Consider the following 25,686-nt stretch of genomic DNA (forward strand, 5'->3'; position numbering starts at 1 on the left):
TCCTTAATTCTTGGAAGAGTTCAAGAAGAGTTGATAGAAAGTTATGAAGTCCTATTTAAAATTCTGGTAGAATTCACGCTTGAGTCCATTTGGTCCTTGACTTTTATTTGGTGGAAGGTTTTCAGAATTAATTCGATTATATTTTAAAATTTGTAGCAATGTAGCAAAGTTGGGATCAAATTCCTAATTTGAGCTCCTACTAAGTGGACTGAGAAATACAACTGTTGATCTTCACTGGTGTGGCCAGTGTTGAAATGATAGTTGCTTGCAGACCTCATATTTATTTCATATGGCATCCAAAACAATGAAATATAACCCCATTTTTTATTTTTAAACAATTAAAAAGAAATATTTCTTTATTGATTTCAGAGAAGAAGGGAGAGGGAGCGAGAGATAGTAACATCAATGATGAGAGAGAATCATTGGTTGGCTGCCTCCTGCACGTCAGGAATCAAACCCAGGACCCTTCATTTTGCAGGCTGATGCTTTATCAACTGAGCCAAATTGGTTAGGGATAACCCCATTTTCTAATATAGAATTCATAAAGTACAGTGTATAAGGACATGAATGGTTTTGTATTACTGCTCATGTGTGAATGCATATCTTTTCCAGAAATGAGTGTGTGATTGTGTGGGTGTGTGCGTGTGACTGTGTGTGTGACTGTGTTTGTAACTCTGTGTGTCTTTGTGTCTTATTGTTTGTGACTGTGTCTGACTGTGTACGTGACTGTTTTTGTGTGTTACTGTGTGTGTGTGATTCTGTGTGTGAGAAAATGTGTTGTTGTTGTTGTTGTTGTTGTGTGTGTGTGTGTGTGTGTGTGTGTGTGTGTGTGTGTGCGTGACTCCGTGTGCGTGGCTATGTGTCTGTGTGACTCTGTGTTTCCTGGGCAAGTAGCAAGAGGACTGTATGGACGCAGGGGTACCATGGATGCTCCAGGCTTCCAACATGCTCCCGATGCACATCTCAGAGTGAAGCTAGAAAACCTTGGATCCAGGGGAAAAGGTGGGGGAGGAGTTCGATGATGCACATCCCAGCCTCAGGGTCACCTGTCCCCGCTGTGGGGTTAGCACTGCTTCCTGATGGACAGCAGGGCCCCTACTGTGGGTGGATGTGGGGCTCCCTGTGTTTGGTGCACTGAGCTGACAGCTCTTCCGGGGAATCAATGTGGTCCCAGAGGATGGATGCGGTCCACCAGCTCTGAGTGAGCTCAGGCCTTTCAGCAGAGGGAAGACTCTGTGATTTCCCTGGACCAGGAGGGGGAGGGCACATGGAGAGTCAGACACTGAGGGAGCTGTGACCCCCAGGGAGGGATGCAGAGCTGTGCACACAGCCCTAACTCAGCAACCCACCTGTGGAGTTCACACTTATCGCGAAACATTGAAAAGACAGTGAAAAAAGCCGCTTTTATAATTGTGAAGGAGACTTCATGAAGTCAAGTCCGTGTCACTGCCAACATGTCACCTGCAAACACAATGTCCCTTCTTCACTGTTGTCTGCAGGGAGAACATGAGAAGGAAGGGCCATCCTGGAGGCAGCTGAGAGCTTGAGAGGAAATCCCTGATCCCAACAGGAAGGCCCTTCCCTCCCACCTCCCTCTGCCCCTGCTCCTGGGGCTGCTCTCTGTGCTGTGGGTCCTGAGCGCCCCCTGGTGTACTGAGCGCCCCCTGCAGCCCAGCCCTGCTGTCTCCTCAGGCAGGTTAGTGTCTGGGCTCACACTGACTTCCCCTCACTGTGTCTCTTGCACAGTAATACATGGCGGTGTCCTCAGTGGTCACAGAGTTCAGCTGCAAGGAGAACTGGTTCTTGGACGTGTCTCTGGAGATGGAGGTTTGGCTCTTGAGGGAGGGGCTGTAGTTAGTGCTCCCACTATAACTTATGTACCCAATCCACTCCAGCCCCTTCCCTGGGGGCTGGCGGATCCAGCTCCAATAGTAAGCACTGGTGATGGAGAATCCAGAGACAGAGCAGGTGAGGAAGAGGGTCTGTGAGGGCTTCACCAGTCCTGGACCCGACTCCTGCAGCTGCACCTGGGACAGGACACCTGGGACAGAGAGAACACAGTGAGTCCTGGGCTCAGATGCAGGATCCCCACCTCCTCACATCTAAGGCCTGAGTTACTCACATCTGGGAGCTGAGAGCAGGAAGAGGAAGAGCCACATGGGAGTCATGTCTTGCAGGTGAAATCCTGGTCCCGCAGAAAGTATTCTCCAGGGTGAGGAGGCCCTGCATTTAAGTGGCTGCCCACTGTGTGTGTGTCTGGTGGTCAAGTGGGCATTTGCATATGGGAGGTGTCTGCACATACAAAGGGCAAGAGGTGAGGGAGGTCCCGGTCTCAGAGTCTTCTCCTGGAAGGAGGTGCTGCCTGTGCCCTCAGAGCACCAGGCCCTCCTTGGGGTCCTGGTCACTGTGCCCAGGAACCTCTCCTTCCACACCAGGGGCTGTGCTGCAAGAGGTGGTCAGGAAGTAGGATGTGGGCACAATCAGTGACTCCTTAGGGATAAAATCAATGAGGCTCTATTTCCATGGATATAGATAGATATAGTTGTAGATGTAGATGTAGATAGATATAGATATAGATATAGATATAGATATAGATATAGATATAGATATAGATATAGATATAGATATAGATATAGATATAGATACAGATACAGATACAGATATAGATATAGATATAGATATAGATATAGATATAGATATAGATATAGATATAGATATAGATATAGATATACTAGAGGCCCGATGCACAAAGTTCGTGCAAGGGGCTTGGCCCCCTACTGTCTCTGTGGCTTCATCCGGAAGGTCACCTGGTCTAATTAGCATTTTATGCTTTTATAATTACAGATCATTTAGACATAGATATGGAGATAGACATAGATAGATCTTCTTTTCTTTATCCTTGCCTAAGAATATGTTCATTGATTCATAGCTATAGATGTAGATGTAGAGATAGATATAGAGATAAAGATGTAGATGTATTTGTAGATGTACATAAAAGTATAGATATAGATATTGTTTTCGTTATCCTCAACCAAGGATACATTCATTCATTCTAAGAAGGAAAGTAAAGGAGAGAGAGAGAGAAGGAAAGAAAGAAACATTGATGTGAGAGAGAAATATAGCTCAGTCGCCTCCCATATATGACTGTACTGTAAATCAAATATGCAAGATTTTTATGTATGTATGTATTTATTTATTAACATTTTTTAACATTGAGTTTAGAGAAGAAGGGAGATAGAAATAGAAACATCAATGATGAGAGAGAATTTTTGGTTGGCTGCCTCCTGCATGCCCCACACTGGGGATGTTTCCCGCATTCTGGACATGTGCCCTGACTGGGAATCGAATGGTGACCTCCTGGTTCATAAGTCAATGCTCAACCAGTGAGCCATGCTGCTTTGGCTCCTCCTGCATTTTATGATTCACAGAGCTTCCTGTGTACCTGGGCTCTGGCAAGCGAGACATTGGCAACATCATAGGTGACCAGACCCCAGCCCTTGCCTGGCTGCCCTCTCATCCCAATGGCCATGTACTTATTCACTATGATGCTTTGCAGCTCATGTCCCCCTGGAGGTTCCCTCAGCAAAGGTGTGAGCTGTTGGAGGTGCTGTGAGGTCATTGCTCAGTTGTGTCTCCACCTGGCACAGGTGGGGCCCCCATAGCTTGACATTACACGTGGGCACTGCATGTGGGCTAGGCAGGGTACATGAGGTCACTTCAGGCCACCTGAGTGGCCCTGGCCCTGGCATCTCAGGGAGGGCCTGGCACAGCAGATGAGAATGAGGCGATTATGTGGGGGTGCATTTAAGGCAAAACCTACAAGCGCCCAAGGAGAGGGCAGACACAGCCACAGGGGATGTTCTGTGCAGGCCCCATGGGGTGAGAGTGTGGGCGGCACAGAACAGAGTGTGGGAGGCAGAGGGTGAGGATGGGGTGGAGTCTGTGAATCTGGATGCACAGCAGAGGTGACTGGACCATGTCTCCCTTCAGCAGGTTCTCAGGATGCCAGGTGGATTCTCCAGGGTAAGCGGGGCAGGTGTTGGGACACATCCCCTGGGACCAGGTTCTGAGACCCACAGGAAGAGGGCCCAGCAGGGTTGTGACAGGGCCTGTCACTGGGCCTGTTTCCTGGTTCTTTCCTGGCACACCCTGAGAGCTGGGTCCACCTACCAGGCTCACAGAAAGGCAGCGCCTGCAGGGTCAGACCCTAAACCTCCATGTGCAGCCTTGTCAGTGAGAGGCAAGCTCTGCCCCCAAAGGGCTCCTCCTGGGGCAGAGCAAGGGGCTAATCACCCTCAGGTGAGGTTTGGGGCCTGGATTCCGTGTTCCCTGCTCAGCACTGTGTGGAGGTTGGAGGACGTCGCTCTCAGTGAGGGGGCAGGAATCTCTAAATGTTTTCCTTGTCAACCCAGAGAGCCACCATCAGGGACATGGTGACAGGAAGGGCCCAGATGAGAAATCGACCAGATCTGAAACACAACCACTTCCTGCTTTTTTCCTGGAGAAAATCTAATTAAAGACACAAAGAAGGAAGAAGAACTGCCCCAGGGACACTAGGAGGGAAGAAAGCATTGACCACAATAGGAAGCCTGCACAACCCTCCAGGGACAGCCTCTGAGCTGGGACCCTGGGTTTGCTGATCCTGAGCGCCCCCTTGTGTCCTGGACGCCCCCTGCAGCCCAGTCCTGCTGTCTCCTCAGGGAGGTTAGTGTCTGGGCTCACACTGACTTCCCCCACTTGTGCCTCTTGCACAGTAATACACGGCCGTGTCCTCGGCTCTCAGGCTGCTGAGCTCCATGTAGGCTGTGCTCATGGACTGCCAGAAGCCGGTCCATCCTTGCTGCCTGACACAGTCGCTGCAGGGAAGAAACATCTGCACAGCATATGTTTCAAGGGACCTGGTGTATATGGCATAATGTTCTTAATATGTTTGCTCCCCTTAGCGCCATGTGTTTTAACCAAGGTCACCTCTCTGAGAAAGGTTGTTTCCCCAGGTAGGAATTTTTCCCTGAAGTTAGGGAGGGGATAAAGCCCCTTTACTAAGTGCCAGGCGGGTAGTTAATCACCCTTAAGCTACATAATCTTTACTCCCTGGAATGGAAATAAGAAAAGCCCTAACCTTTGGAATAGAAATTGATAGGATTAAAATCAACTGGTATAAATACAGATGTAACAAGACAATCCTGGCTAGACCCTGGCTAGAGAACCTGGCTAGGCTGCTGATCAACTGAATGCTGTCTCCGTCCACACATTTGGGAACCCCTGGACCTGCTGGGGTTGGACCCCAACAGTGGACCTGTTTCTGGTCATGGAGACTCTGCCTTGGAACTTCTGAGCATAGTTTGTGTTTCCATTGTAAGGGTTAACCCTTCCCACCCATTCAAACCCCTGTCCTGTGGCCTGTCCCACCCAGTTCATGTAGTAGCTGGTGAAGGTGTATTCAGGGAGGCCCCAGGCTTCCTCACCTCAGCCCCAGACTGCACCAGCTGCACCTGGGAGTGGACACCTGTGCGGAGGAGAATCGAGTGAGTGGAATGCCCCTTGACACTCCCTGGACCCTCCATAACTCAGGACAGGAGCCCCTTACCTGTCTCCATGGCCACCAGGAGGAGGGTTCTCCAGCTCCAGTCCATGCTGAGGGCTGTGCTGTGAGCACTTCTGTAGGGGAGGGTGTGGCTGTGGGAGATGCCCTCAGGGCACAGACTTACCCATATTTAACCTGGTCTACCTCCTCTCTTTTGCATATTCATGAGGCAGAGTATTTCATAGTTGAGGTCTTAACCCCACCTGAAAGGTTATGGGTAACACAGGGACCATGGTCATTGGGAGTCTGAGGGTCCAAGTTCTAATTCTTTTATCTTTAAATTATACCTTTATTGTTGAAGGTATTACACATGTCCCCTTCATCCCCCATTGACACCTTCTAGCCTGGCCCCGGGTGCCCAGGTCTTCACCATCCTATTGACTGTTTCTCTGGATGATGCACATATGCATACGAGTTTGTTGACTGACCTCTTCCCACCCACCCACACACCCACCCACCCAGGACTTCCCTATGAGATTCTCAGTCTGCTCCATGCTTCCAGGTCTCTAGATCCATTCTCTTCATCAGTTTATTTTGTTAATTAGGTTCTACATATGAGTGAGGTCATGTGATACTTGTCTTTCTCTGACTGTCTTAATTCACTTACCATGATACTCTCAAGGTCCCTCCATACTGTCCTAAAGTGTAAGAGATCCTTCTCTTTTACTGCTGCATAGTATTTGGTGGCATAAATATACCACAGCTTTTTTATCCATTCAGCTACTCATTGGCATTTGGGCTGTTTCCAGTCTTAGCTATTGCTAATTGTACTGCTATGAAGATAGGGGTCCATCCATTGTTTCTGATTGGTGTTTGGAGTCCCTTAGCATATATTCGTAAAAGTGGCTTCACTGGGTCAAATATTTGGCAATTCTATCTTTAATTTTTGAGGAAACTCCATACTGTTTTCAATAATGGCTGCACCAGCCTGCATTTCCACCAGCAGGGTATGAGGCTTCCCTTTACTCACATCCTCGCTAGCCTTTGTCATTTGTTGATTTGTTGGTGGCAGCCATTCTGGCAGGTGTGAGCTGATACGTCATTGTCTTTTTAATTTGCATCTCTCTGATGGTCAGTGACATTGAGCATTTTTCCTATGTGTCTTGGCCATCTGTATGTTCCCTTTGGAGAAGTGTGTATTTCGGTCCTTTGCCCATTATTTAATTGGATTGTTTGTCTTCCTTTGGATAAGTTGTATGGGTTTCTTATACATTTTGGATATTAACCCTTTATCACATGGATCCTTGCCAAATATGTCCTCCCATACTGTGGGCTCCCTTTTCATTTTGTTGATGGTTTCTTTGGCTGTGCAGACACTTTTTATTTTTATGTTTTCCCATTTCTTTTTTTCTCTCCTTTGTTTCCTTTGTCCTGGGAGATGTATCTGTAAACACATTGCAATGAGAGATGTCTGAGATTTTGCTGCCTCTGGTTTCTTCTAGGATTTTTATGGTTTCCCTACTCACATTTAGGTCTTTTAACCATTTTGTGTTTACTCCTGTGTATGGTGCATGTTCATGTATTGTTTTGGTTTTTTTCATGCTTATCTGTCTAATTTTTTCAACAATATTTATTGAAGGGACTGTTGTGACTCCATTTTATGCTTTTGCCTCCTTTGTCAAATATTAATTGAGCATAATGTCTTGGGTAGATTTCTGATTTCTCTGTTCTGTACCATTGATTTATATACCTGTTTTTGTGTCAGTACCAGGCTGTTTTTATTTTAATGACTTTGGAGTATAATTCGATGTCTGCTATTGTGATCCCTTCACCTTTGTTCTTCTTTCTCAAGTTTGCTGTGGCTAATTGTGGTCTTTTTTGGTTCCATATAAATTTTTGGAGTATTAGTTGTAGATCTGTAAAATATGCTGTTGCAATTTTTTATATATATATTTTTATTGATTTTTTACAGAGAGGAAGGGAGAGAGACAGAGAGTTAGAAACATCGATGAGAGAGAAACATCGATCAGCTGCCTCCTACACATCTCCCACTGGGGATCTGCCCGAAACCCAAGTACATGCCCTTGACCGGAATCGAACCCAGGACCCCTCAGTCCCCAGGCTGACGCTCTATCCACTGAGCCAAACCGGCCTTGGCTGCTGTTGCAATTTTAATAGGGATAACATTGAATTTGTAGATTGCTTTGGGTAATATGGACATTTTAATGATGTTAATCCATGATTACAGTTTATTTTTCCACTTGTTTACATCTTCCTCTATCTCTTTGTTCAACATCCTGTATTTTTCTGAGTACACGTCTTTTACCTTCTTGGTTAACTTTATTCTTTTTTTTTTTTTAAATATATTTTATTGATTTTTCACAGAGAGGAAGGGAGAGAGATAGAGAGAGTCAGAAACATCGATGAGAGAGAAACATCGATCAGCTGCCTCCTGCACATCCCCCACCGGGAATGTGCCCGCAACCCAGGTACATGCCCTTGACCGGAATCGAACCCGGGACCTCTCAGTCCACAGGCCGACGCTCTATCCACTGAGCCAAACCGGTTTCAGCAGTATTCTTAAGTATCATAAATTTTTTTGATGCACTGGTAAATGGGATTATTGGTTTGGTTTCCATTTCTGAGAGTGCATTATTAGTGAGTAAAAGTACCATTGATTTCTGAGTGTTAATTTTGTATCCTGCTGCATTGCTGAATTCATTTATTAAATCTAGGTGTGTGTGTGTGTGTGTGTGTGTGTGTGTGTGTGTGTGTGTGTGTGTTTATTTGTGTATTCTTTAGGGTTTTCTATGTACAATATCATGTTGTTTATGAATAATAAGAGTTTTACTTACTCCTTTCCAATTGGATGCCTTTTATTTCTTCTCTCACTGCTGTGGCTAGGACTTCTAGTACTATATTGAATAAGAGAGGTGAAAGCAGAAATTTCAGTTCTGTTCCATTTCTTAGGGGAAATGGGTTTGGTTTTTGCTCATTGAGTATGATTCTGGCTGTGGGTCGTTCATACGTATCCTTTATTGTGTTGGAATATGAGCCCTCTTCTCCCACTTTTCTGAGAGTATTTATCAAAAGTGGGTGTTGGGCCCTGACTGGTTTGTCTCAGTGGATAGAGCATCGGCCTGCGGACTCAAGGGTCCCAGATTCAATTCCGGTCAAGGGCATGTACCTTGTTTGCGAGCACATCCCCAGTGGGGAGTGTGCAGGAGGCAGCTGATCGATGTTTCTCTCTCATCAACGTTTCAAACTCTCTATCACTCTCCCTTCCTCTCTGTAAAAAATCAATAAAATGTATATATATTTTTTTAAAAAGTGGGTGTTGGGCTTTGTCGAATGCTTTTTCTGAATCCATAGTTATGGTCATGTTATTTTGTATTTCAGTTTGTTTATGTGTTGTATCATGTGTACTGATTTCTGAATATTGTACCAGCCCTGAATCCCTGGATGAATCCCATTTGGTTATGGTGTATCTTTTTAAAATATTGCTGTATCCAATTTGCTAATATTTTTTTGAGGATTTTAGCAACTATGTTCATCAGGGATATTGGCCTGTAATTCTCTTTCTTAGTATTGTCACCTGGTTTTGGAATTAGGATAATGCTGGGCTAATGAAAAGACTTTGGAAGTGTTCCTTCCTCTTGGATTTTTATTTGAATAGTTAGTTTGAATAGTTTATTTGACTAGTTAGTTTGTCTTTGGATGTTTGGTGAAACTCCCCTGTGAAGTCACCCAGACCAGGACTTTTGTTTGCTCTGGGTTTTTGGATTCCTGCTTCTATTTCCTCAGTTGTTATTGGCATACTCAGGTTTTCTGATTCTTCCTGTTTCAGTTTTGGGGTACTGTGTTTTTCTAGGAATTTGTCCATTTTATCCACATTGTCCAACTTTTTAGCATATAGTTGTCCATAACACTTTATTACAATCTTTTTTTTTTTTTCCTGGGGTGTCGGTTGTTACGTCTTCACTTTCATTTCTTTCTTTCTTTTTTTTAAATAATTCTTATTTCTTGAAGTATTACAAAGAGTATTACATATGTCTCCTTCCCCCCCGCCCCTTGACATTCCCCCGGCCCCTACCCCCCAGTGTCTTGTGTCCATTGGTTATTCTTATATGCATGCATATAAGTCCTTCGGTTGATCTCTTAAGCCCCCCCCACCCCCCCGCCAAACCCACCCCAGACTTCCCACTGTAATTTGACAGTCTGTTCAATGCTGCTCTGCCTCTGCATCTAGCCCTGTTCATCAGTCTATACTGGTCCCAATTATCTGTCCCAACCTCACTGGAGCCGTTCCAACCTCACCGGGGCCATTTCGTCCTCACCAGGGCTGTCCCGACCTCACTGGGTCCATCCCAACCTCACTGGGGCTGACCCGACCTCACCAGGTCCACTTTCATTTCTGATTTTATTTTGGTTCCCTTTCTTTGTTTCCTGATGAGTCTGGCTAATGGTTCCTCCATCTTTTTTATCTTTTCAAAGAACCTGCCCGTTGTTTCACCAAGTCCCATTCCTGATGGTGAAAGGTTCTGTAGTCACGAGAGCTGCCAATCAGGAGGGGACCAGGGGAGACACACAGAGGTCAGGGAGCAGTGCATGACGTGGGGATGCCTTTCAGACATAGTGGGTTCTCATGGCTCCTGGAAACCCACCAAAGGAGCAAGGAGGGAAGTGTGGGAGGTCTCCTCCGTCCTACAGATGTGAGTGAGGTGAAGGTGGAGCCACTACAGCACCTATAACATGGAGGCAGGTAAAATGCTGAGATAGAGCAACAACCCCACAAGCAGCTCAACCGGGGTTATTATCCTGTCTGAGGCCTCAAAGGACTTATATACAGAGGATCCAACCCCGTCATCCTGGAATGTCAAACTTTAGCCCATGACTTTAAGTCAAAAATATTGAAAACTGTAAAGCTGTCTTCTTCACCAAGTGATTTGCCAAATCAGCTGCTTGTTAAAATGAGATGATTTCCAATGAACCTTGTTAAACTTCCTATGAAACTGCATGGCACGGGATGCGCACACTGCTGTCATCTCATATCAGTGCTGGTGTAACACCTATGGGGAGAAAGCTGAGGTCATTTCCTGTGGCACGAGAAATAGCAAGTCCTGGCACCTGTACAGGGGAGGTGACCAGAAAACAGTCCTCAAGGGCCCTTTGCACCATTCTGATGGGTCCATCCGGCTTCCACTGTCGGCGGGACGTGCACCTGTTTATTTACTGTGGGCCTGTCAGAAGGAAGGGCCCTATGGGGACAGGAGGGCATGTGGGTAAGACCCTGAGATTAGCACACAGGGGCCTGGGATGTGCTGGGGTCTCTCTTGGTGGGAAAGTTCCCAACCACAGGCCTCTGAGAGCACTGAGGATGGTCTCTGTGGAGAAAGAAAAGCAGGAAATAGAGACACATGGTGAGGAGACTCTCCATCATTGCCCACAGGCCCTCTGCCAGCAGCAGTGTGACCCCTACCTCTGGGGTCTGCAGTGAGAAAGCAGGAAATGTGAGCCTCAGAGAAAGAGCAGGAGCCATCCCTGGAGGCAGCTGAGAGCTTGAGAGGAAATCCCTGTGCCCAACAGGAAGGCCCTTCCCTCCCCACAGCCCTCTGCCCCTGCTCCTGGGGCTGCTCTCTGTGCTGTGGGTCCTGAGCGCCCCCTGGGTGTCCTGAGCGCCCCCTGCAGCCCAGCCCTGCTGTCTCCTCAGGGAGGTTAGTGTCTGGGCTCACACTGACTTCTCCTCACTGTGTCTCTTGCACAGTAATACACGGCCGTGTCCTCGGCTCTCAGGCTGTTCAGTGTTAAGTAAACTTGGCTCTTGGACGTGTCCCTGGTGATGCTGAGGCGAGATTTCAGTGTTGGGTTGTAGTATGTACCTCCACCACTCCATATAATGCTTAACCACTCCAGCCCCTTTCCTGGAGCCTGGCGGATCCAGTTTACACCATAGCGCGTCAGAGAGAATCCAGAGACAGTGCAGGTGAGGGAGAGGGTCTGCGAGGGCTTCACCAGTCCTGGGCCCGACTCCTGCAGCTGCACCTGGGACAGGACACCTGGGACAGAGAGAACACAGTGAGTCCTGGGCTCAGATGCAGGGTCTCCATCTCCTCACGTCTAAGCCCCAAGTCACTCACATCTGGGAGCTGACAGCAGGAAGAGGAAGAGCCACATGGGAGTCATGTCTTGCAGGTGAGGTCCTCGTCCCCCAGAAAGTATTCTCCAGGGTGAAGAGTCCCTGCATTTAAGTGGACGCCAGTTGTGTGTGTTCCTGTTGCCTTGTGGGCATTTGCATATGGGAGGTGTCTGCACATACAAAGATCAAGAGGTGAGGGAGGTCCTGGTCTCTGGGGTTTCTCCTGGAAGGAGGTGCTGACTGTGCCCTCTGAAATCCAGGCCCTTCTTGGGGTCCTGGTCACCGTGCCCAGGGACCTCTCCTTCCACACCAGGGGCTATGCTGCAGGAGGGGGTCAGGAAATAGGATCTGGGAACAATCAGTGACTCCTTAGGGATAACATCAATGTGCCTCTGCTCCCATGGGTATAGATAAATATAAATGATATAGATATAGATAGATATAGATATAGATATAGATATGGATATAGATATAGATATAGATATAGATATAGATATAGATAGATATAGATAGATATTGATTTAGACATTGTTTTAGATATATGTATCGGTTATAGATGTATTTGTAGATATAGATATAGTTATAGATATAGAGATTGTTTAGTTTATCCTTACTTGAGGATGTTTTCATTGATTTTTAGAGAAATGGATAGGAGAGAGAGAGAGAGAGAGAGAGAGAGAGAGAGAGATAAGATAGAAATATTGAACTGGGAAAGGCTGTGAGAAAGAGAGAAACATTGATGGCGGGGAACATATTTATCATTTGCCTCCCATATCTGCCAAGACATGGAATGAAACCCACAACCTTGTTATATATTTGTTTTACTATATATTTTATACAGCTCAGAGAGGAAGAGAGAGGGAGAGACAGATAGAAACATTAATGATGAAAGAGAATCATTGATTGGCTGCCTCCTGTATGGTCATGACTGTGAATCAAGCCCACAACCCAGGTATGTGCCCTGACCAGGAATGGAATCATAGGTCAAATCTCAACCACTTGCCACACTGGCATGGCTTCTTTCAGTTTTGAAATATATTTTTAGTTAGTTTAGAATTCAGCCTTGATGGTTACTCAATTTTCCTTCAGCACTTAAAGTCCTCATTTGTTGCAGGAGGTTCATGTTCAAGCGACCAGAAGTCCCATCTGACATGGTTTCCCTTAGAAAGTGATCAGAGGATAAACTAAGACCAGTGCGTGAGCCTAGAAACAGTGGACCAAGTGTTGGGGAGAGTGGGAGTGTCTGTGAGGGTCCCTGGGAACCAGAAGCATGAACTAGAGGGACACAGACAGAGCTCCCAGGTCCTATTCCTTCAGGGCAGTTTGGTGCTGGATGTGTAGCAGCTGCATGTCCTCTTTATTGTGTTTATTCTCTAAACCAGGGGTGGGCAAACTTTTTGACTCGAGGGCCACAATGGGTTCTTAAACTGGACCGGAGGGCCGGAACAAAAGCATGGATGGAGTGTTTGTGTGAACTAATATAAATTCAAAGTAAACATCATTACATAAAAGGGTACGGTCTTTTTTTTCAATAGTTTTATTCATTTCAAACGGGCGGATCTGGCCCAGGGGCCGTAGTTTTCCCAAGGCTGCTCTAGGCTCTATTGTGGATCCAGTTTCATGCCTTGGGACATAAAAGAATCTCAGTCATGATCAGGTGTGTGTGTGGGAGGTTGTTGGAAATGATTTAGGAATAATTAAGTTTAGGTTATGAAAATTTTGTTATTGTGACAACTGTCCCCACATGATGGGGTCAACTGGAACCTACACCTGACCCAGTGCCACACTTGGGGGGAGAGCTACCTGGGAACATGGTGGGAGATTAACCAAGACCAAGGACATACAGGGTTCTTGATTCATTAGGTTGTCATCTCCTTGTTGTGTAGCCAGTTCAAGTTTTATTCCCTCACTTTCCTCTGAAACACCACACATGTTTCCTAGAGCCATGAAGACACTCTGTTGAGAGGGTGCAGGAGCACAAGCCATTTGTGTGTTGGTTTTGTATCTTCCATCTTTCCTGAATCCTAGTTCTATTAGCTTCTCATACAGTGCTTAGGGTTTTCTATGTACAAGATCCTGTCATCTGCTTACAGATAAGGAGAAACATTTTAACTGGTTTCTTTCTGATTTAGACATTTGAAATTTCCTTTTCTTGCCTAATTATTCTGACAAGGACTTCTAGTTTTAACGAATAGAAGTAGTCACAGGGGAGCCATTGTCTTGGTCCTGATGTAGGAAGAAAAGCTTTGTGGAGAACCAAGATGGCGGCATAGGTTAACGCCGGAGTTTGCTGCCTCGAACAACCACTTCAAAAGTGAAACTAAAAGACTGAACAGACATCACCCAGAACCACAGGAACGCTGGCTGAGTGGAAGTCCTACAACTAGGAGGAAAGAGAAACGCATACCTACACTCAGAGGAGGCGCAGTGCTGAAGTCAAATACTGAGGTGCGGAGTGCATGGAGAGTGGGCTGGTGGCTGAGGGCGCGGTTGGCGTTTTCAATCGGGAGAGAGTCGCAGACTCTGAGCTCCAGATTCTGGCAAGTCTTTAGGGACCCTGACTCAAACGGGAGAAGCGGGACTGTCTGGCTTCGGTAGGAGCGAGTGCAGCTTTCTCTCCGAGGTTTGCAGTGGTTGCTGGGACTCAGAGAGGCAGAGCCCCTGGGGACAGGACTGAGAGCAGCCATAACTGCTCTCTCCGGCCCACCCTGTTGATCCCTTGGGGCCCACCCGCCCCGCCCAAGCCCTGCACAAAGGCATTTGCCGGATAGCCTCAGGCAAACGCCAGATTAGCACCTCCCTAGAGGACAGAAGTTCTCTCACTACAGACACAGCTGATTCTCACAGCCACTTGGCCTGGAGGTCAAATCCCCCCTAGTATTAGCTACAACAATCAAGGCTTAACTACAAGACTGCGCACAAAGACCACTAGGGGGTGCACCAAGAAAGCATAACAAAATGCGGAGACAAAGAAACAGGACAAAATTGTCAATGGAAGATATAGAGTTCAGAACCACACTTTTAAGGTCTCTCAAGAACTGTCTAGAAGCCGCTGATAAACTTAATGAGATCCTCGAGAAATCTAATGAGACCCTCGATGTTGTGATAAAGAACCAACTAGAAATTAAGCATACACCGACTGAAATAAAGAATACTATACAGACTCCCAACAGCAGACCAGAGGAGCGCAAGAATCAAGTCAAAGATTTGAAATGCAAAGAAGCAAAAAACACCCAACCGGAAAAGCAAAATGAAAAAAGGATCCGAAAATACGAAGATAGTGTAAGGAGCCTCTGGGACAGCTTCAAGCGTACCAACATCAGAATTATAGGGGTGCCAGAAGATGAGAGAGAGCAAGATATTGAAAACCTATTTGAAGAAATAATGACAGAAAACTTTCCCCACCTGGTGAAAGAAATAGACTTACAGGTCCAAGAAGCGCAGAGAACCCCAAACAAAAGGAATCCAAAGAAGACCACACCAAGACACATCATAATTAAAATGCCAAGAGCAAAAGACAAAGAGAGAATCTTAAAAGCAGCAAGAGAAAGAAACTCAGTTACCTACAAGGGAATACCCATACGACTGTCAGCTGATTTCTCAACAGAAACTTTGCAGGCCAGAAGGGAGTGGCAAGAAATATTCAAAGTGATGAATACCAAGAACCTACAACCAAGATTACTTTATCCAGCAAAGCTATAATTCAGAATTGAAGGTCAGATAAAGAGCTTCACAGATAAGGAAAAGCTAAAGGAGTGCATCACCACCAAACCAGGATTATATGAAATGCTGAAAGGTATCCTTTAAGAAGAGGAAGAAGAAGAAAAAGGTAAAGATACAAATTATGAACAACAAATATGCATCTATCAACAAGTGAATCTAAGAATCAAGTGAATAAATAATCTGATGAACAGAATGAACTGGTGATTATAATAGAATCAGGGACATCGAAATGGAATGGACTGACTATTCTTGGGGGGGAAAGGGGTGTGGGAGATGTGGGAAGAGACTGGACAAAAATCGTGCACCTATGGATGAGGACAGTGGTTGGGGAGTGAGGGTGGAGGGTGGGGCGGGAACTGGGAGGAGGAGAGTTATGGGGGGGGGGGGAAAAGAGGAACAAATGTAATCTGAACAATAAAGATTTAATTTAAAAAAAGAGAAAAGCTTTGTAATTTTCTCTGTGTAGCATGATGTCATTTGTTGGCTTTTCAAAAGTGGCCTTTAGAAAATTGAGGTCCATCGCTTCTACACCTAATCTGCTAAGAATTTAATTCTGAAGCAATTTTCAATTTTAAAGGCTTCACACTGTATGTATTTATACAACCATATACTTTGTCCTTCATTCTGTGGATGAGATGTAGCACAGTTACTTGTTTACATACGTTGAACCATCCTTGCATGCTTTGACAGTTTCCCACTTGATCGTGGTAAATGACCCTTTCAGTGTGCAGGTTAGCTTCCTGGCATATTTTTGAGGGATTTTGCATGTAATTTCATCAGGGAAATTGACCTGTCATTTTTGTATGTTTCTACTTGAGTTTGATATGAGTGTAATGGTCACCTCAAGAAATCTGTTGGAAGTGTTGTCTCTTTCCTTAATTCTTGGAAGACTTCAAGAAGAGTTGATTAGAAAGTTATCAATTCCTAATTGAAATTCTGGTAGAATTCACCCTTGAGTCCATTTGTTCCTTGGCTTTAATTTGGTGGAAGGTTTTCACTATTAATTCAATTATATTTTAAAATTTGTAGAAATGTAGCAAAGTTGGGATCAAATTCCTAATTTGAGCTTCTATGAAGTGGACTGAGAAATACAACTGTTGATCTTAACAGGTGTTCCCAGTGGTGAAATAAAAGTTACTTGCAGACCTCATATTTATTTCATATGGCATCCAAGAGAATGAAATATAACCCCACTTTTTTATTTTTGAACAATTAAAAAGAAATATTTCTTTATTGATTTCAGAGAGGAAGGGAGAGGGAGCGAGAGATAGAAACATCAATGATGAGAGAGAATCATTGGTTGGCTGCCTCCTGCACGTCACCGACTGGGGTATGTGCCGTTGACTGGAATCAAACCCAGGACCCTCCATTCTGCAGGCTGACACTTTATTAACTGAGCCAAATCAGCTAGGGATAACCTCATTTTCTAAAATAGAATTCATAAAATACAGAGTATAAGGACATGAACAGTTTTGTATTACTGCGCATGAGTGAATGCATGTCTTTTCTAGAAACGAGTGTGTGACTGTGTGTGTGCATGTGACTATGTGTGTGACTGTGTATGTGACTGTTTATGTGTCTGTGTGACTGTGTGTGTGTGTGTGACTATGTGTGTGACTGTGTATGTGACTGTTTATGTGTCTGTGTGACTGTGTGTGTGTGTGACTATGTGTGTGTGACTATGTGTCTGTGTGACTCTGTGTTTCTTGGGTAAGTAGTGAGAGGATGGTATGGACGTAGGGGGTCCCATGGACGCTCCTTGGCTTCCAACATGCTCCCGATGCACATATCACCCAGAGTGAAGCTAGAAAACCTTGGATCCAGGAGGAAAGGTGGAGGAGGAGTTCGATGATGCACATCCCAGCCTCAGGGTCACCTGTCCCCGCTGTGGGGTTAGCACTGCTTCCTGATGGAGAGCAGGGCCCCTACTGTGGGTGGATGTGGGGTTCCCTGTGTTTGGTGCACTGAGCTGACAGCTCTTCTGTGGGTCAATGTGGATCCAGAGAGGATGGGTGAGGTCCACCAGCCCTGAGTGAGCTCAGGCCTTTCAGCAGAGGGAGGACTCTGAGATCTCCCTGAAACCAGGAGGGGGAGGGCATATGGAGAGTCAGACACTGAGAGAGCTGTGACCCCCCAGGGAGGGAGGCAGAGCTGTGCACACAGCCCAATCCCAGCAACCCACCCGTGGAGCTCACACACATCATCGAAACATTGAAAAGACAGTGAAAAAGCCACTTTTAGAATTTGTGAGGGAGCCTTCATGAAGGAGAGTCCCCGTCACTGTCACCTGCAAAAACAATTCCCCTTCTTCACTGTTGTTTGCAGTGAGAACATGAGAAGGAAGAGCCCTCCCTAGAGGCAGATGAGAGCTTGAGAGGAAATCCCTGTGACCAACAGGAAGGCCATTACCTACCTCTGCCTCCGCTCTTGGTGCTGCAGGTTCTGAGCGCCCCCTGTAGCCCAGCCCTGCTTTCTCCCTCAGGAGGTTTGTGTCTGGGCTCACACTGACTTCCCCACACTGTGTCTCTTGCACAGTAATACACGGCCGTGTCCTCGGTGGTCACGGAGCTCAGCTGCAGGGAGAACTGGTTCCTGGCCGTGTCAGCAGTGATGGAGATGCGGCCCTGGAAGGCTGGATTGTAGATTGTGCCCCCTCTCCAGTGCCCCATCCACTGCAACCCTTTCCCTGGTGGCTGGCGGATCCAGCTCCAGTAGTCACTGCTGGTGACTGAGCCCCCGGACACAGTGCACGTGAGGGAGAGGGTCTGCGAGGGCTTCACCATTCCTGGGCCCAACTCCTGCAGCTGCACCTGGGACAGGACACCTGGGACAGAGAGAACACAGTGAGTCCTGGGCTCAGATGCAGGGTCCCCATCTCCTCACATCTAAGCCCTGACTCACTCACATCTGGGAGCTGACAGCAGGAAGAGGAAGAGCCACATGTGAGTCATGTCTTGCAGGTGACGTCCTCGTCCCCCAGAAAGTATTCTCCAGGGTGAGGAGGCCCTGAATTTATGTGGATGCCAACTGTGTGTGTGCCTGGTGGCTGTGTGGACATTTGCATATGGGAGATGTCTGCACATACAAAGGGCAAGAGGTGAGGAAGGTCCTGGTCTCTCGGGCTTCTCCTGGAAGGAGGTGCTGACTGTACCCTCAGAGAACCAGGCCCTTTTTGGGGTTCTGGTTACCGTTCCCAGGGACCTCTCCTTCCTCACCAGGGGCTATGCTGCAGGAAGGGGTCAGGAAGTAGGATGTGGGCACAGTCAGTGACTCCTTAGGGATAAAATCAATGAGGCTCTGCCTCCATGGGTATAGATATAGATAGATATAGAGATGACATAGATATCGATTATACTTAAGATATAAATGTAAATATAGTTATATATATCGATATAGATAGATCATGGTGCCCCCCCATCAATTGCCCCTCAGAGGATGGCCTGGGCCTCTCTCTGTGGGACAATAATGGGGTGATGTCTGAGCCCCCCGATCATTGCATCACACCAGCGTTGGTGGGCCTGCTGCCAATTCGTGTCATAGCATGGTTTTCCGGAAGTTCGTCTGAACGGTTGTTCTGATGTTTGGTCATTTGGTCAGTTTACATATTATGCTTTTATTGTTATAGATATTTGACTGCTTTATTGTCTCCATAGGGAGAAAATAAATGTGCCTCTCCTGGGATAGATAAATATAGATAGATATAGATATAGATATAGATATAGATATAGATATAGATACAGATAGGTATAGATGTAGATAGATATATAGATATAGATGTAGATAGATATATAGATATAGATATAGATACAGATACAGATACAGATATAATATAGATATAGATATAGATATAGATACAGATACAGATACAGATACAGATATAATATAGATATAGATATAGATATAGATATAGATATAGATATAGATATAGATATAGATATAGATATAGATATAGATATAGATATAGATATAGATATAGATAGGTATAGATGTAGATAGATATATAGATATAGATGTAGATAGATATATAGATATAGATAGATATCTATAATAATAAAAGCCTAAGTGGCCCTTGTGCCCTCGTGTGATGCCCTCACATCATCACAATATGGCCGCCCCATTTAGTCACAAGATGGCCACCACAAGATGGCTGGCAGGGGAAGGTAGTTGTGCTGATCAGGCCAGCAGGGGAGCAGTTAGGAATCAATCAGGTTGGCAGGGGAACGGTTAAGGGGTGATCAGGCAGGTGAGTGGTTAGGAGCCAGCAGTCCCAGAATGTGAGAGAAATGTCTGATTGCAGGACATCCCTGTGGGATCGGGCCTAAACCAGCAATCGGAAATCCCCCAAGGGTTCCCCAAATTGGAGAGGGTGCAGGCTGGGCTGAGGGACAAACCTCCTCTCCCAGTGCCTGAATTTTGTGCATCAGGCCTCTAGTAGATATAGATATAGATATAGATGCATATATAAATATAGATACCTATATAGATATAGATATGTATATAGATATAGACACATATATAAATATAGATACATATATAGATATAGATACAGATACATATGTAGATATAACTCTTCCTTTTTTAATCATCCATTGAGGATATTTTCATTTATTATTAGAGGGAAAGGAAAGAAGAGAGAGAAACATCAATGATGACAAACAATCATTTTTTGACTGCATCCTGCATGCCCGATACATGAGATGTTGTCAGCAACCTGAACATGTGCCCTGACCAGGAATCAAACAGTGATCTCCTGGTTCGTAGGTCGATGCTCAACCAGTGAGCCATGCTGGCTGGGCTGTTCCTGCACTGCTAAGATTCACAGAGCTCCCTGCATACCTGGGCTCTGATCAGCGGGACTTTGGCAACATTATAGATGACTGGGCCCCAGCCCTTCCCTCACTTCCCTCTGACATCAATGGTTATGGGCATGTCCACGATGATGCTCTGAAACTCAGGGGCCCTTGGAGGTTCCCTCAGCACAGGTGTGAGCTGTTGGAAGTGCTCCTAGGTCAGTGCTCAGTGTGTCTCTACCTGACACAGGAGGGACCCTAACAGAATGACATCATACATGAGCACTGCATGTGGGCTCAGCAGGGCGGCTGGGGTCACTTCATGCTGCCTGAATGGCCCTGGCCCTGGCATCTCAGAGAGAGCCTGGCACAGGAGATGGGCATGAAAGGATGATGTGAGAGGCTGGCAGGCAGAGGCAGTTAGGTGCAATCAGGGAGTCAGGCAGGCAAGTGGTTACGAAGCAGCAGTCCCACATTGTGAGGGGGGTTCATTTAAGGCAACACCTACCAGAGGGGGAAGGAGAGGGAAGACACAACCACATGGGATGTCCTGTGCATGCCCCATGGGATGAGAGTGAGGGTGGCAGAGGACAGAGTGTGAGGATGGTGTGATGTCTGCGGAGCTGGAGGCACAGCAGAGGTGGGTGGGACCATGTCTCCCTTCAGCAGGTTCTCATGATGCTGGTGGTTCCCCAGGGGAAGTGGGACTGGTGTTGGGACATGTCCCCCCAGACCAGGTTCTGAGACCCACGGGAAACAGGACCCAGCAGGGCTGTAACAGGGCCGGTCACTGGGCCGCCTTCCTGCCTCCGTCCTGGGACACCCTGGGAGCTGGGTCCATCTCCCAGGCTCACAGAGGGGCAGAAACCACAGGGGTTAGACCATGAACCTCCATGTGCAGCCATGTCAGTGAGAGGCAAGCAGCTAACTGCCCCCAAAAGGGCTCCTCCTGGGGCAGAGCGAGGGCTGATCACCCTCAGGTGAGGTTTGGGGCCTGGACTTGGTGTTCCGCGCTCAGCACTGCGTGGAGGATGGGGGACGTCGCTCTCAGTGAGGAAACAGGAATCCTTACAATGTTTTCCCTGTCAACCCAGAGAGCAACCATCAGAGACATGGTGACAGGAAGGGCCAAGATGAGAAGTCCACCTGATCTGACACACAGCCACTTCCTGCTTTTTTCCTGCAGAGAATCTAATTAAAGACACAAAGAAGGAAGAGGAACTGCCCCAGGGACACTAGGAGGGAAGAAAGCATTGACCCCAATAGGAAGCCTGCACATCCTTCCAGGGACAGCCTCTGAGCTGGGACCCTGGGTTTGCTGGTCCTGAGCAACCCCTGGTGTCCTTAACGCTCCCTGCAGCCCAGCCCTGTTATCTCCTCAGGGAGGTTTGTGTCTGGGCTCACACTGACTTCCTCTCACTGTTTCTCTTGCACAGTAATATACGGCCGTGTCCTCGGCTCTCAGGCTGCTCAATTGCAGGTACAGTGTGTTCTTGGTGTTGTCTCTGGAGCTGGTGAAGCGGCCCTTCACGGAGTTGGCATAGTATGTGCCTCCACCATCACCATTAATGGCTGAAACCCACTCCAGCCCCTTCCCTGGAGCCTGGCGGACCCAGTTCATCCAGTAGCTACTGAAGGTGAATCCAGAGGCTGCACAGGAGAGTCTTAGAGACCCACCCAGGCTGCACCAGGCCTCCCCCAGACTCTACCAGCTGCACCTCACACTGGACACCTGCAAACACAGAGACACAAGGTGGACTGAGAATCACATGGAAGCAAAAACAGGCACAGGTGCCGGGGTCCAACCCCAGCGGGTCCAGGGGTCCCCAAAGGTGTGGACGGAGTCGGCGAAGACTATCCACCCTCTTCCTACGGTGGAGTCCTATCTGTCCCAAGTGCAGGGCGCTTACCTAGGGGGTCCCTGTTCGGGCGCCAGATGCCAGGTTCCAGCCCCAGCAGGTCGAGGGGTCCCCAAAGGTGTGGACGGAGTCGGCGAAGAAGGAATGACACGGAGACAGCGTTCAGTTGATCAGCAGCCTAGCCAGGATCTCCAGCCAAGTTCTGGTCTTGATCTCCAGAGAGGCTCTGCTTCAGATCTCCAGCCAGGTTCTGTGCGAGATCTCTAGCCAGGTTCGGTCACCAGGTTCTAGTCAGGTTCTCTTGCCATATTTCTGTAGTCAGGTTCAGTCCAGGATCTTTTGCCATGTTCTCTCCAGCGAAGTCCTTCTGTCTCTAGAGAACGTTCTGTGTAGGTTCTGTGCCTAGGCTCTGTCTCTCTTGGTCCTGTCTTCCAAGCCCTGTGTTCTCAGTTCTGTGTTCTGAGTTCTGTCTCTTTCTGTCTTGTTACAACTGTATTTATACCAGTTGATTCAATCCTATCAATCTCTATTACAAAGGTTAGGGCGTTTCTTATCTCCATTCCAGGGAGAAAAGATTATGTAGTTTAAGCATGATTGTTCATAGTTAAAGGGATTAATTACCGGCCTGGCACTTAGTTGAGGGGTTTTATTCCCTCCCTAACTTCAGGGGAAAATCCCTACCTGGGGATTCAACCTTTCTCGGAGAGGTGACCTTGGTTAAAACACAGCGCCAAGAAGGTGAGCAAACATATTAAGAACCGTATGCCAAATATGCCAGGTCCCTTGAAACAGCAAGGATGGACTGGCTCCCGGCAAATTCCCCCTTTTTTATTTTTTAAAAGCAAGCATTAAAAAGAAAAACCTGAAACGCTCTCTTGTATCCATTTTAAGAGTAGGATTGGCGCTTTCTGCTATTACCTGAGTCCTGATCTATCACCCCAGGGAGAGCTTGCCAATCCTGCACTTTCCCGGGGTGGAAAGGCTGCAGTGGGGTTAAGGATAAGGCTCCTTGGGCCTACCTTCTCCCATGCCTCTACATTTACCTTTCCGGCACCTTTCCTTCCTCAGAAAAGCATGGACGTATTTCTTGTATAAAATGTTCTGTCTGACTGGGAGTAACCTTAATTCCTCTGCTAACAAGCATATATGTTAAAAGATCAATACGGAGTCTTTTTTCTTTAGGCTCAGTATGGCACATCTTCTTAATCTAAAGATCAATACAGAGTCTTCTTTCTTTGGACTCAGTATGGCACATCTTCTCAATCTAAGAATCAATACAGAGTCTTCTTTCTTTGGACTCAGTATGGCACATCTTCTCAATCTAAGTTCTGTACTATCCACCTTCTTACCCTACTTATCCTCTATAGGGGGGTCTGTAGCACCCTGGTGGAGTCCTATCCGTCCCGAGTGTGGGGTTCTCAATGGGGGGGGCTTACCTAAGGGAATCCTGTTCCAGGGGTTCCCAAAGGTGTGGATGGATTCGGCGAAGACTATCCACCCTCTTCCTACGGTGGAGTCTGATCCGTCCCGAGTGTGGGGTTCTCAATGGGGGAGGGGGGCTTACCTAGGGGAATCCTGTTCCAGGGGTTCCCAAAGGTGTGGACGGAGTCGGCGAAGACTATCCACCCTCTTCCTATGGTGGAGTCCTATCTGTCCCAAGTGCAGGGCGCTTACCTAGGGGGTCCCTGTTCGGGCGCCAGATGCCGGGGTCCAGCCCCAGCAGGTCCAGGGGTCCCCAAAGGTGTGGACGGAGTCGGCGAAGAAGGAATGACACGGAGACAGCGTTCAGTTGATCAGCAGCCTAGCCAGGATCTCCAGCCAAGTTCTGGTCTTGATCTCCAGAGAGGCTCTGCTTCAGATCTCCAGCCAGGTTCTGTGCGAGATCTCTAGCCAGGTTCGGTCACCAGGTTCTAGTCAGGTTCTCTTGCCATATTTCTGTAGTCAGGTTCAGTCCAGGATCTTTTGCCATGTTCTCTCCAGCGAAGTCCTTCTGTCTCTAGAGAACGTTCTGTGTAGGTTCTGTGCCTAGGCTCTGTCTCTCTTGGTCCTGTCTTCCAAGCCCTGTGTTCTCAGTTCTGTGTTCTGAGTTCTGTCTCTTTCTGTCTTGTTACAACTGTATTTATACCAGTTGATTCAATCCTATCAATCTCTATTACAAAGGTTAGGGCGTTTCTTATCTCCATTCCAGGGAGAAAAGATTATGTAGTTTAAGCATGATTGTTCATAGTTAAAGGGATTAATTACCGGCCTGGCACTTAGTTGAGGGGTTTTATTCCCTCCCTAACTTCAGGGGAAAATCCCTACCTGGGGATTCAACCTTTCTCGGAGAGGTGACCTTGGTTAAAACACAGCGCCAAGAAGGTGAGCAAACATATTAAGAACCGTATGCCAAATATGCCAGGTCCCTTGAAACAGCAAGGATGGACTGGCTCCCGGCACACAGGCACAGGTCTCAGCACTCCCCACTCCTGAGAGTGACCTTGAGAAATGATCAGGAGGAAAATGCAGCTTGGCACCAAGTCCATGGTGGAGCCGCTGGGGTCCTGTCTCAGGCGCTTGGGTTCTGGGTGTCTCCCCAACATGCCGGGCAAGGGCCCCCTTTTATGAGCAGGAGGAGAGCCCCATTTGCATGGAGTCTGCATATAAGGTGCAGCTGGGACCCTGGGCTGCATGCCTGACCTTGTCATCCTAGGGGCGACCCCAGATGGGAAAGGACTCAAGGATGCTGGCTCCAAGGGGTCCCATTCTGACCCCCCTCCCTCCCTCCTTTCCTCTGACCCGTTACCCTGAACTTCCAGGACTGAGAGTCCTTTTTCCTTGAGGTTTTGATGGTGACCGAAGGATGCTCCCCTAGATGCGTGTGGATGGGGCTTCCTCTCTCTCCTTCACCCGCCGTCGACCATGCTCCCTTTCTGGGGTTTGGGAGTAAGAATGTGCATTGGATGATGCTTTTATTTTGAGACTGAAAGATTCTCCTTGTTATTTTCCTCTGTCAGATCCTCCACAAAACTCGAACCTCTACTTGTGAGGAGGCAGGAGAGGCTGGGCTGGACGCTGTGGCCGCAGCCTCCATCTCAAACCTGCTGCCACTCTCACAAGCACACAGCTGCCTCCCAAAAGCACACATTTCACTCATCTTCCCTGCTATTCGTGTGCAAAAGTCCTGTTTCCCAGCATCTCAACCTGGGAGTTTCCATCATTTAATACTGGATTCCTTGATGGATGGTAGGGGATGGCTGACTGACTAGGGTCAATGGGAGGAAAAGGAGACACATGTGATACTTTGAATAATAAAAAATTATTAAAAATAAATAAATAAATAAATAAATAAATAAATAAATAGGAGTCCTGGCCTGGGCTGGTTTTGCTCAGTGGATAGAGCATACCCCTGGGTTCCAAAGTGTCTCAGGTTCGATTCTGATAAAGGGCTTGTACCTGGGTTGAAGGATCGTCCTGGCCCCTTTCCTCTTCAGAGCTTGTGCAGGAGGCAACCAGTTGGTGTCTTTGTCTGACATCAATGCTTCTCTTTTCCCCTTCCTCCCTTCCACTCTCTCCCTGAAAAGCAATGGAATAATATCCTTGGGTGAGGATAAAAAAAGAAAAAAGAAAGAAATTTTTGGCTCTTGGAAGCAAAACCCTGGGTAGAGAGTTGAG

At 47.0% G+C, this 25,686-nt stretch overlaps 1 gene segment (V, D, J or C); it reads right to left on the bottom strand.

The window, feature by feature from the left end:
• LOC132225708 (immunoglobulin heavy variable 3-23-like) overlaps window positions 1-24,614 on the bottom strand; it is a 32,190-nt gene extending 7,576 nt beyond the window's left edge. The window contains 1 exon segment of the V gene segment in view: window positions 24,512-24,614. Within this exon segment, the coding sequence occupies window positions 24,512-24,614 (103 nt within the window).
• Between the last annotated feature and the right edge of the window lie 1,072 nt (window positions 24,615-25,686).

Source organism: Myotis daubentonii, assembly GCF_963259705.1.
Source record: "Myotis daubentonii chromosome 1 unlocalized genomic scaffold, mMyoDau2.1 SUPER_1_unloc_1, whole genome shotgun sequence".
NCBI lineage: Eukaryota > Metazoa > Chordata > Mammalia > Chiroptera > Vespertilionidae > Myotis > Myotis daubentonii.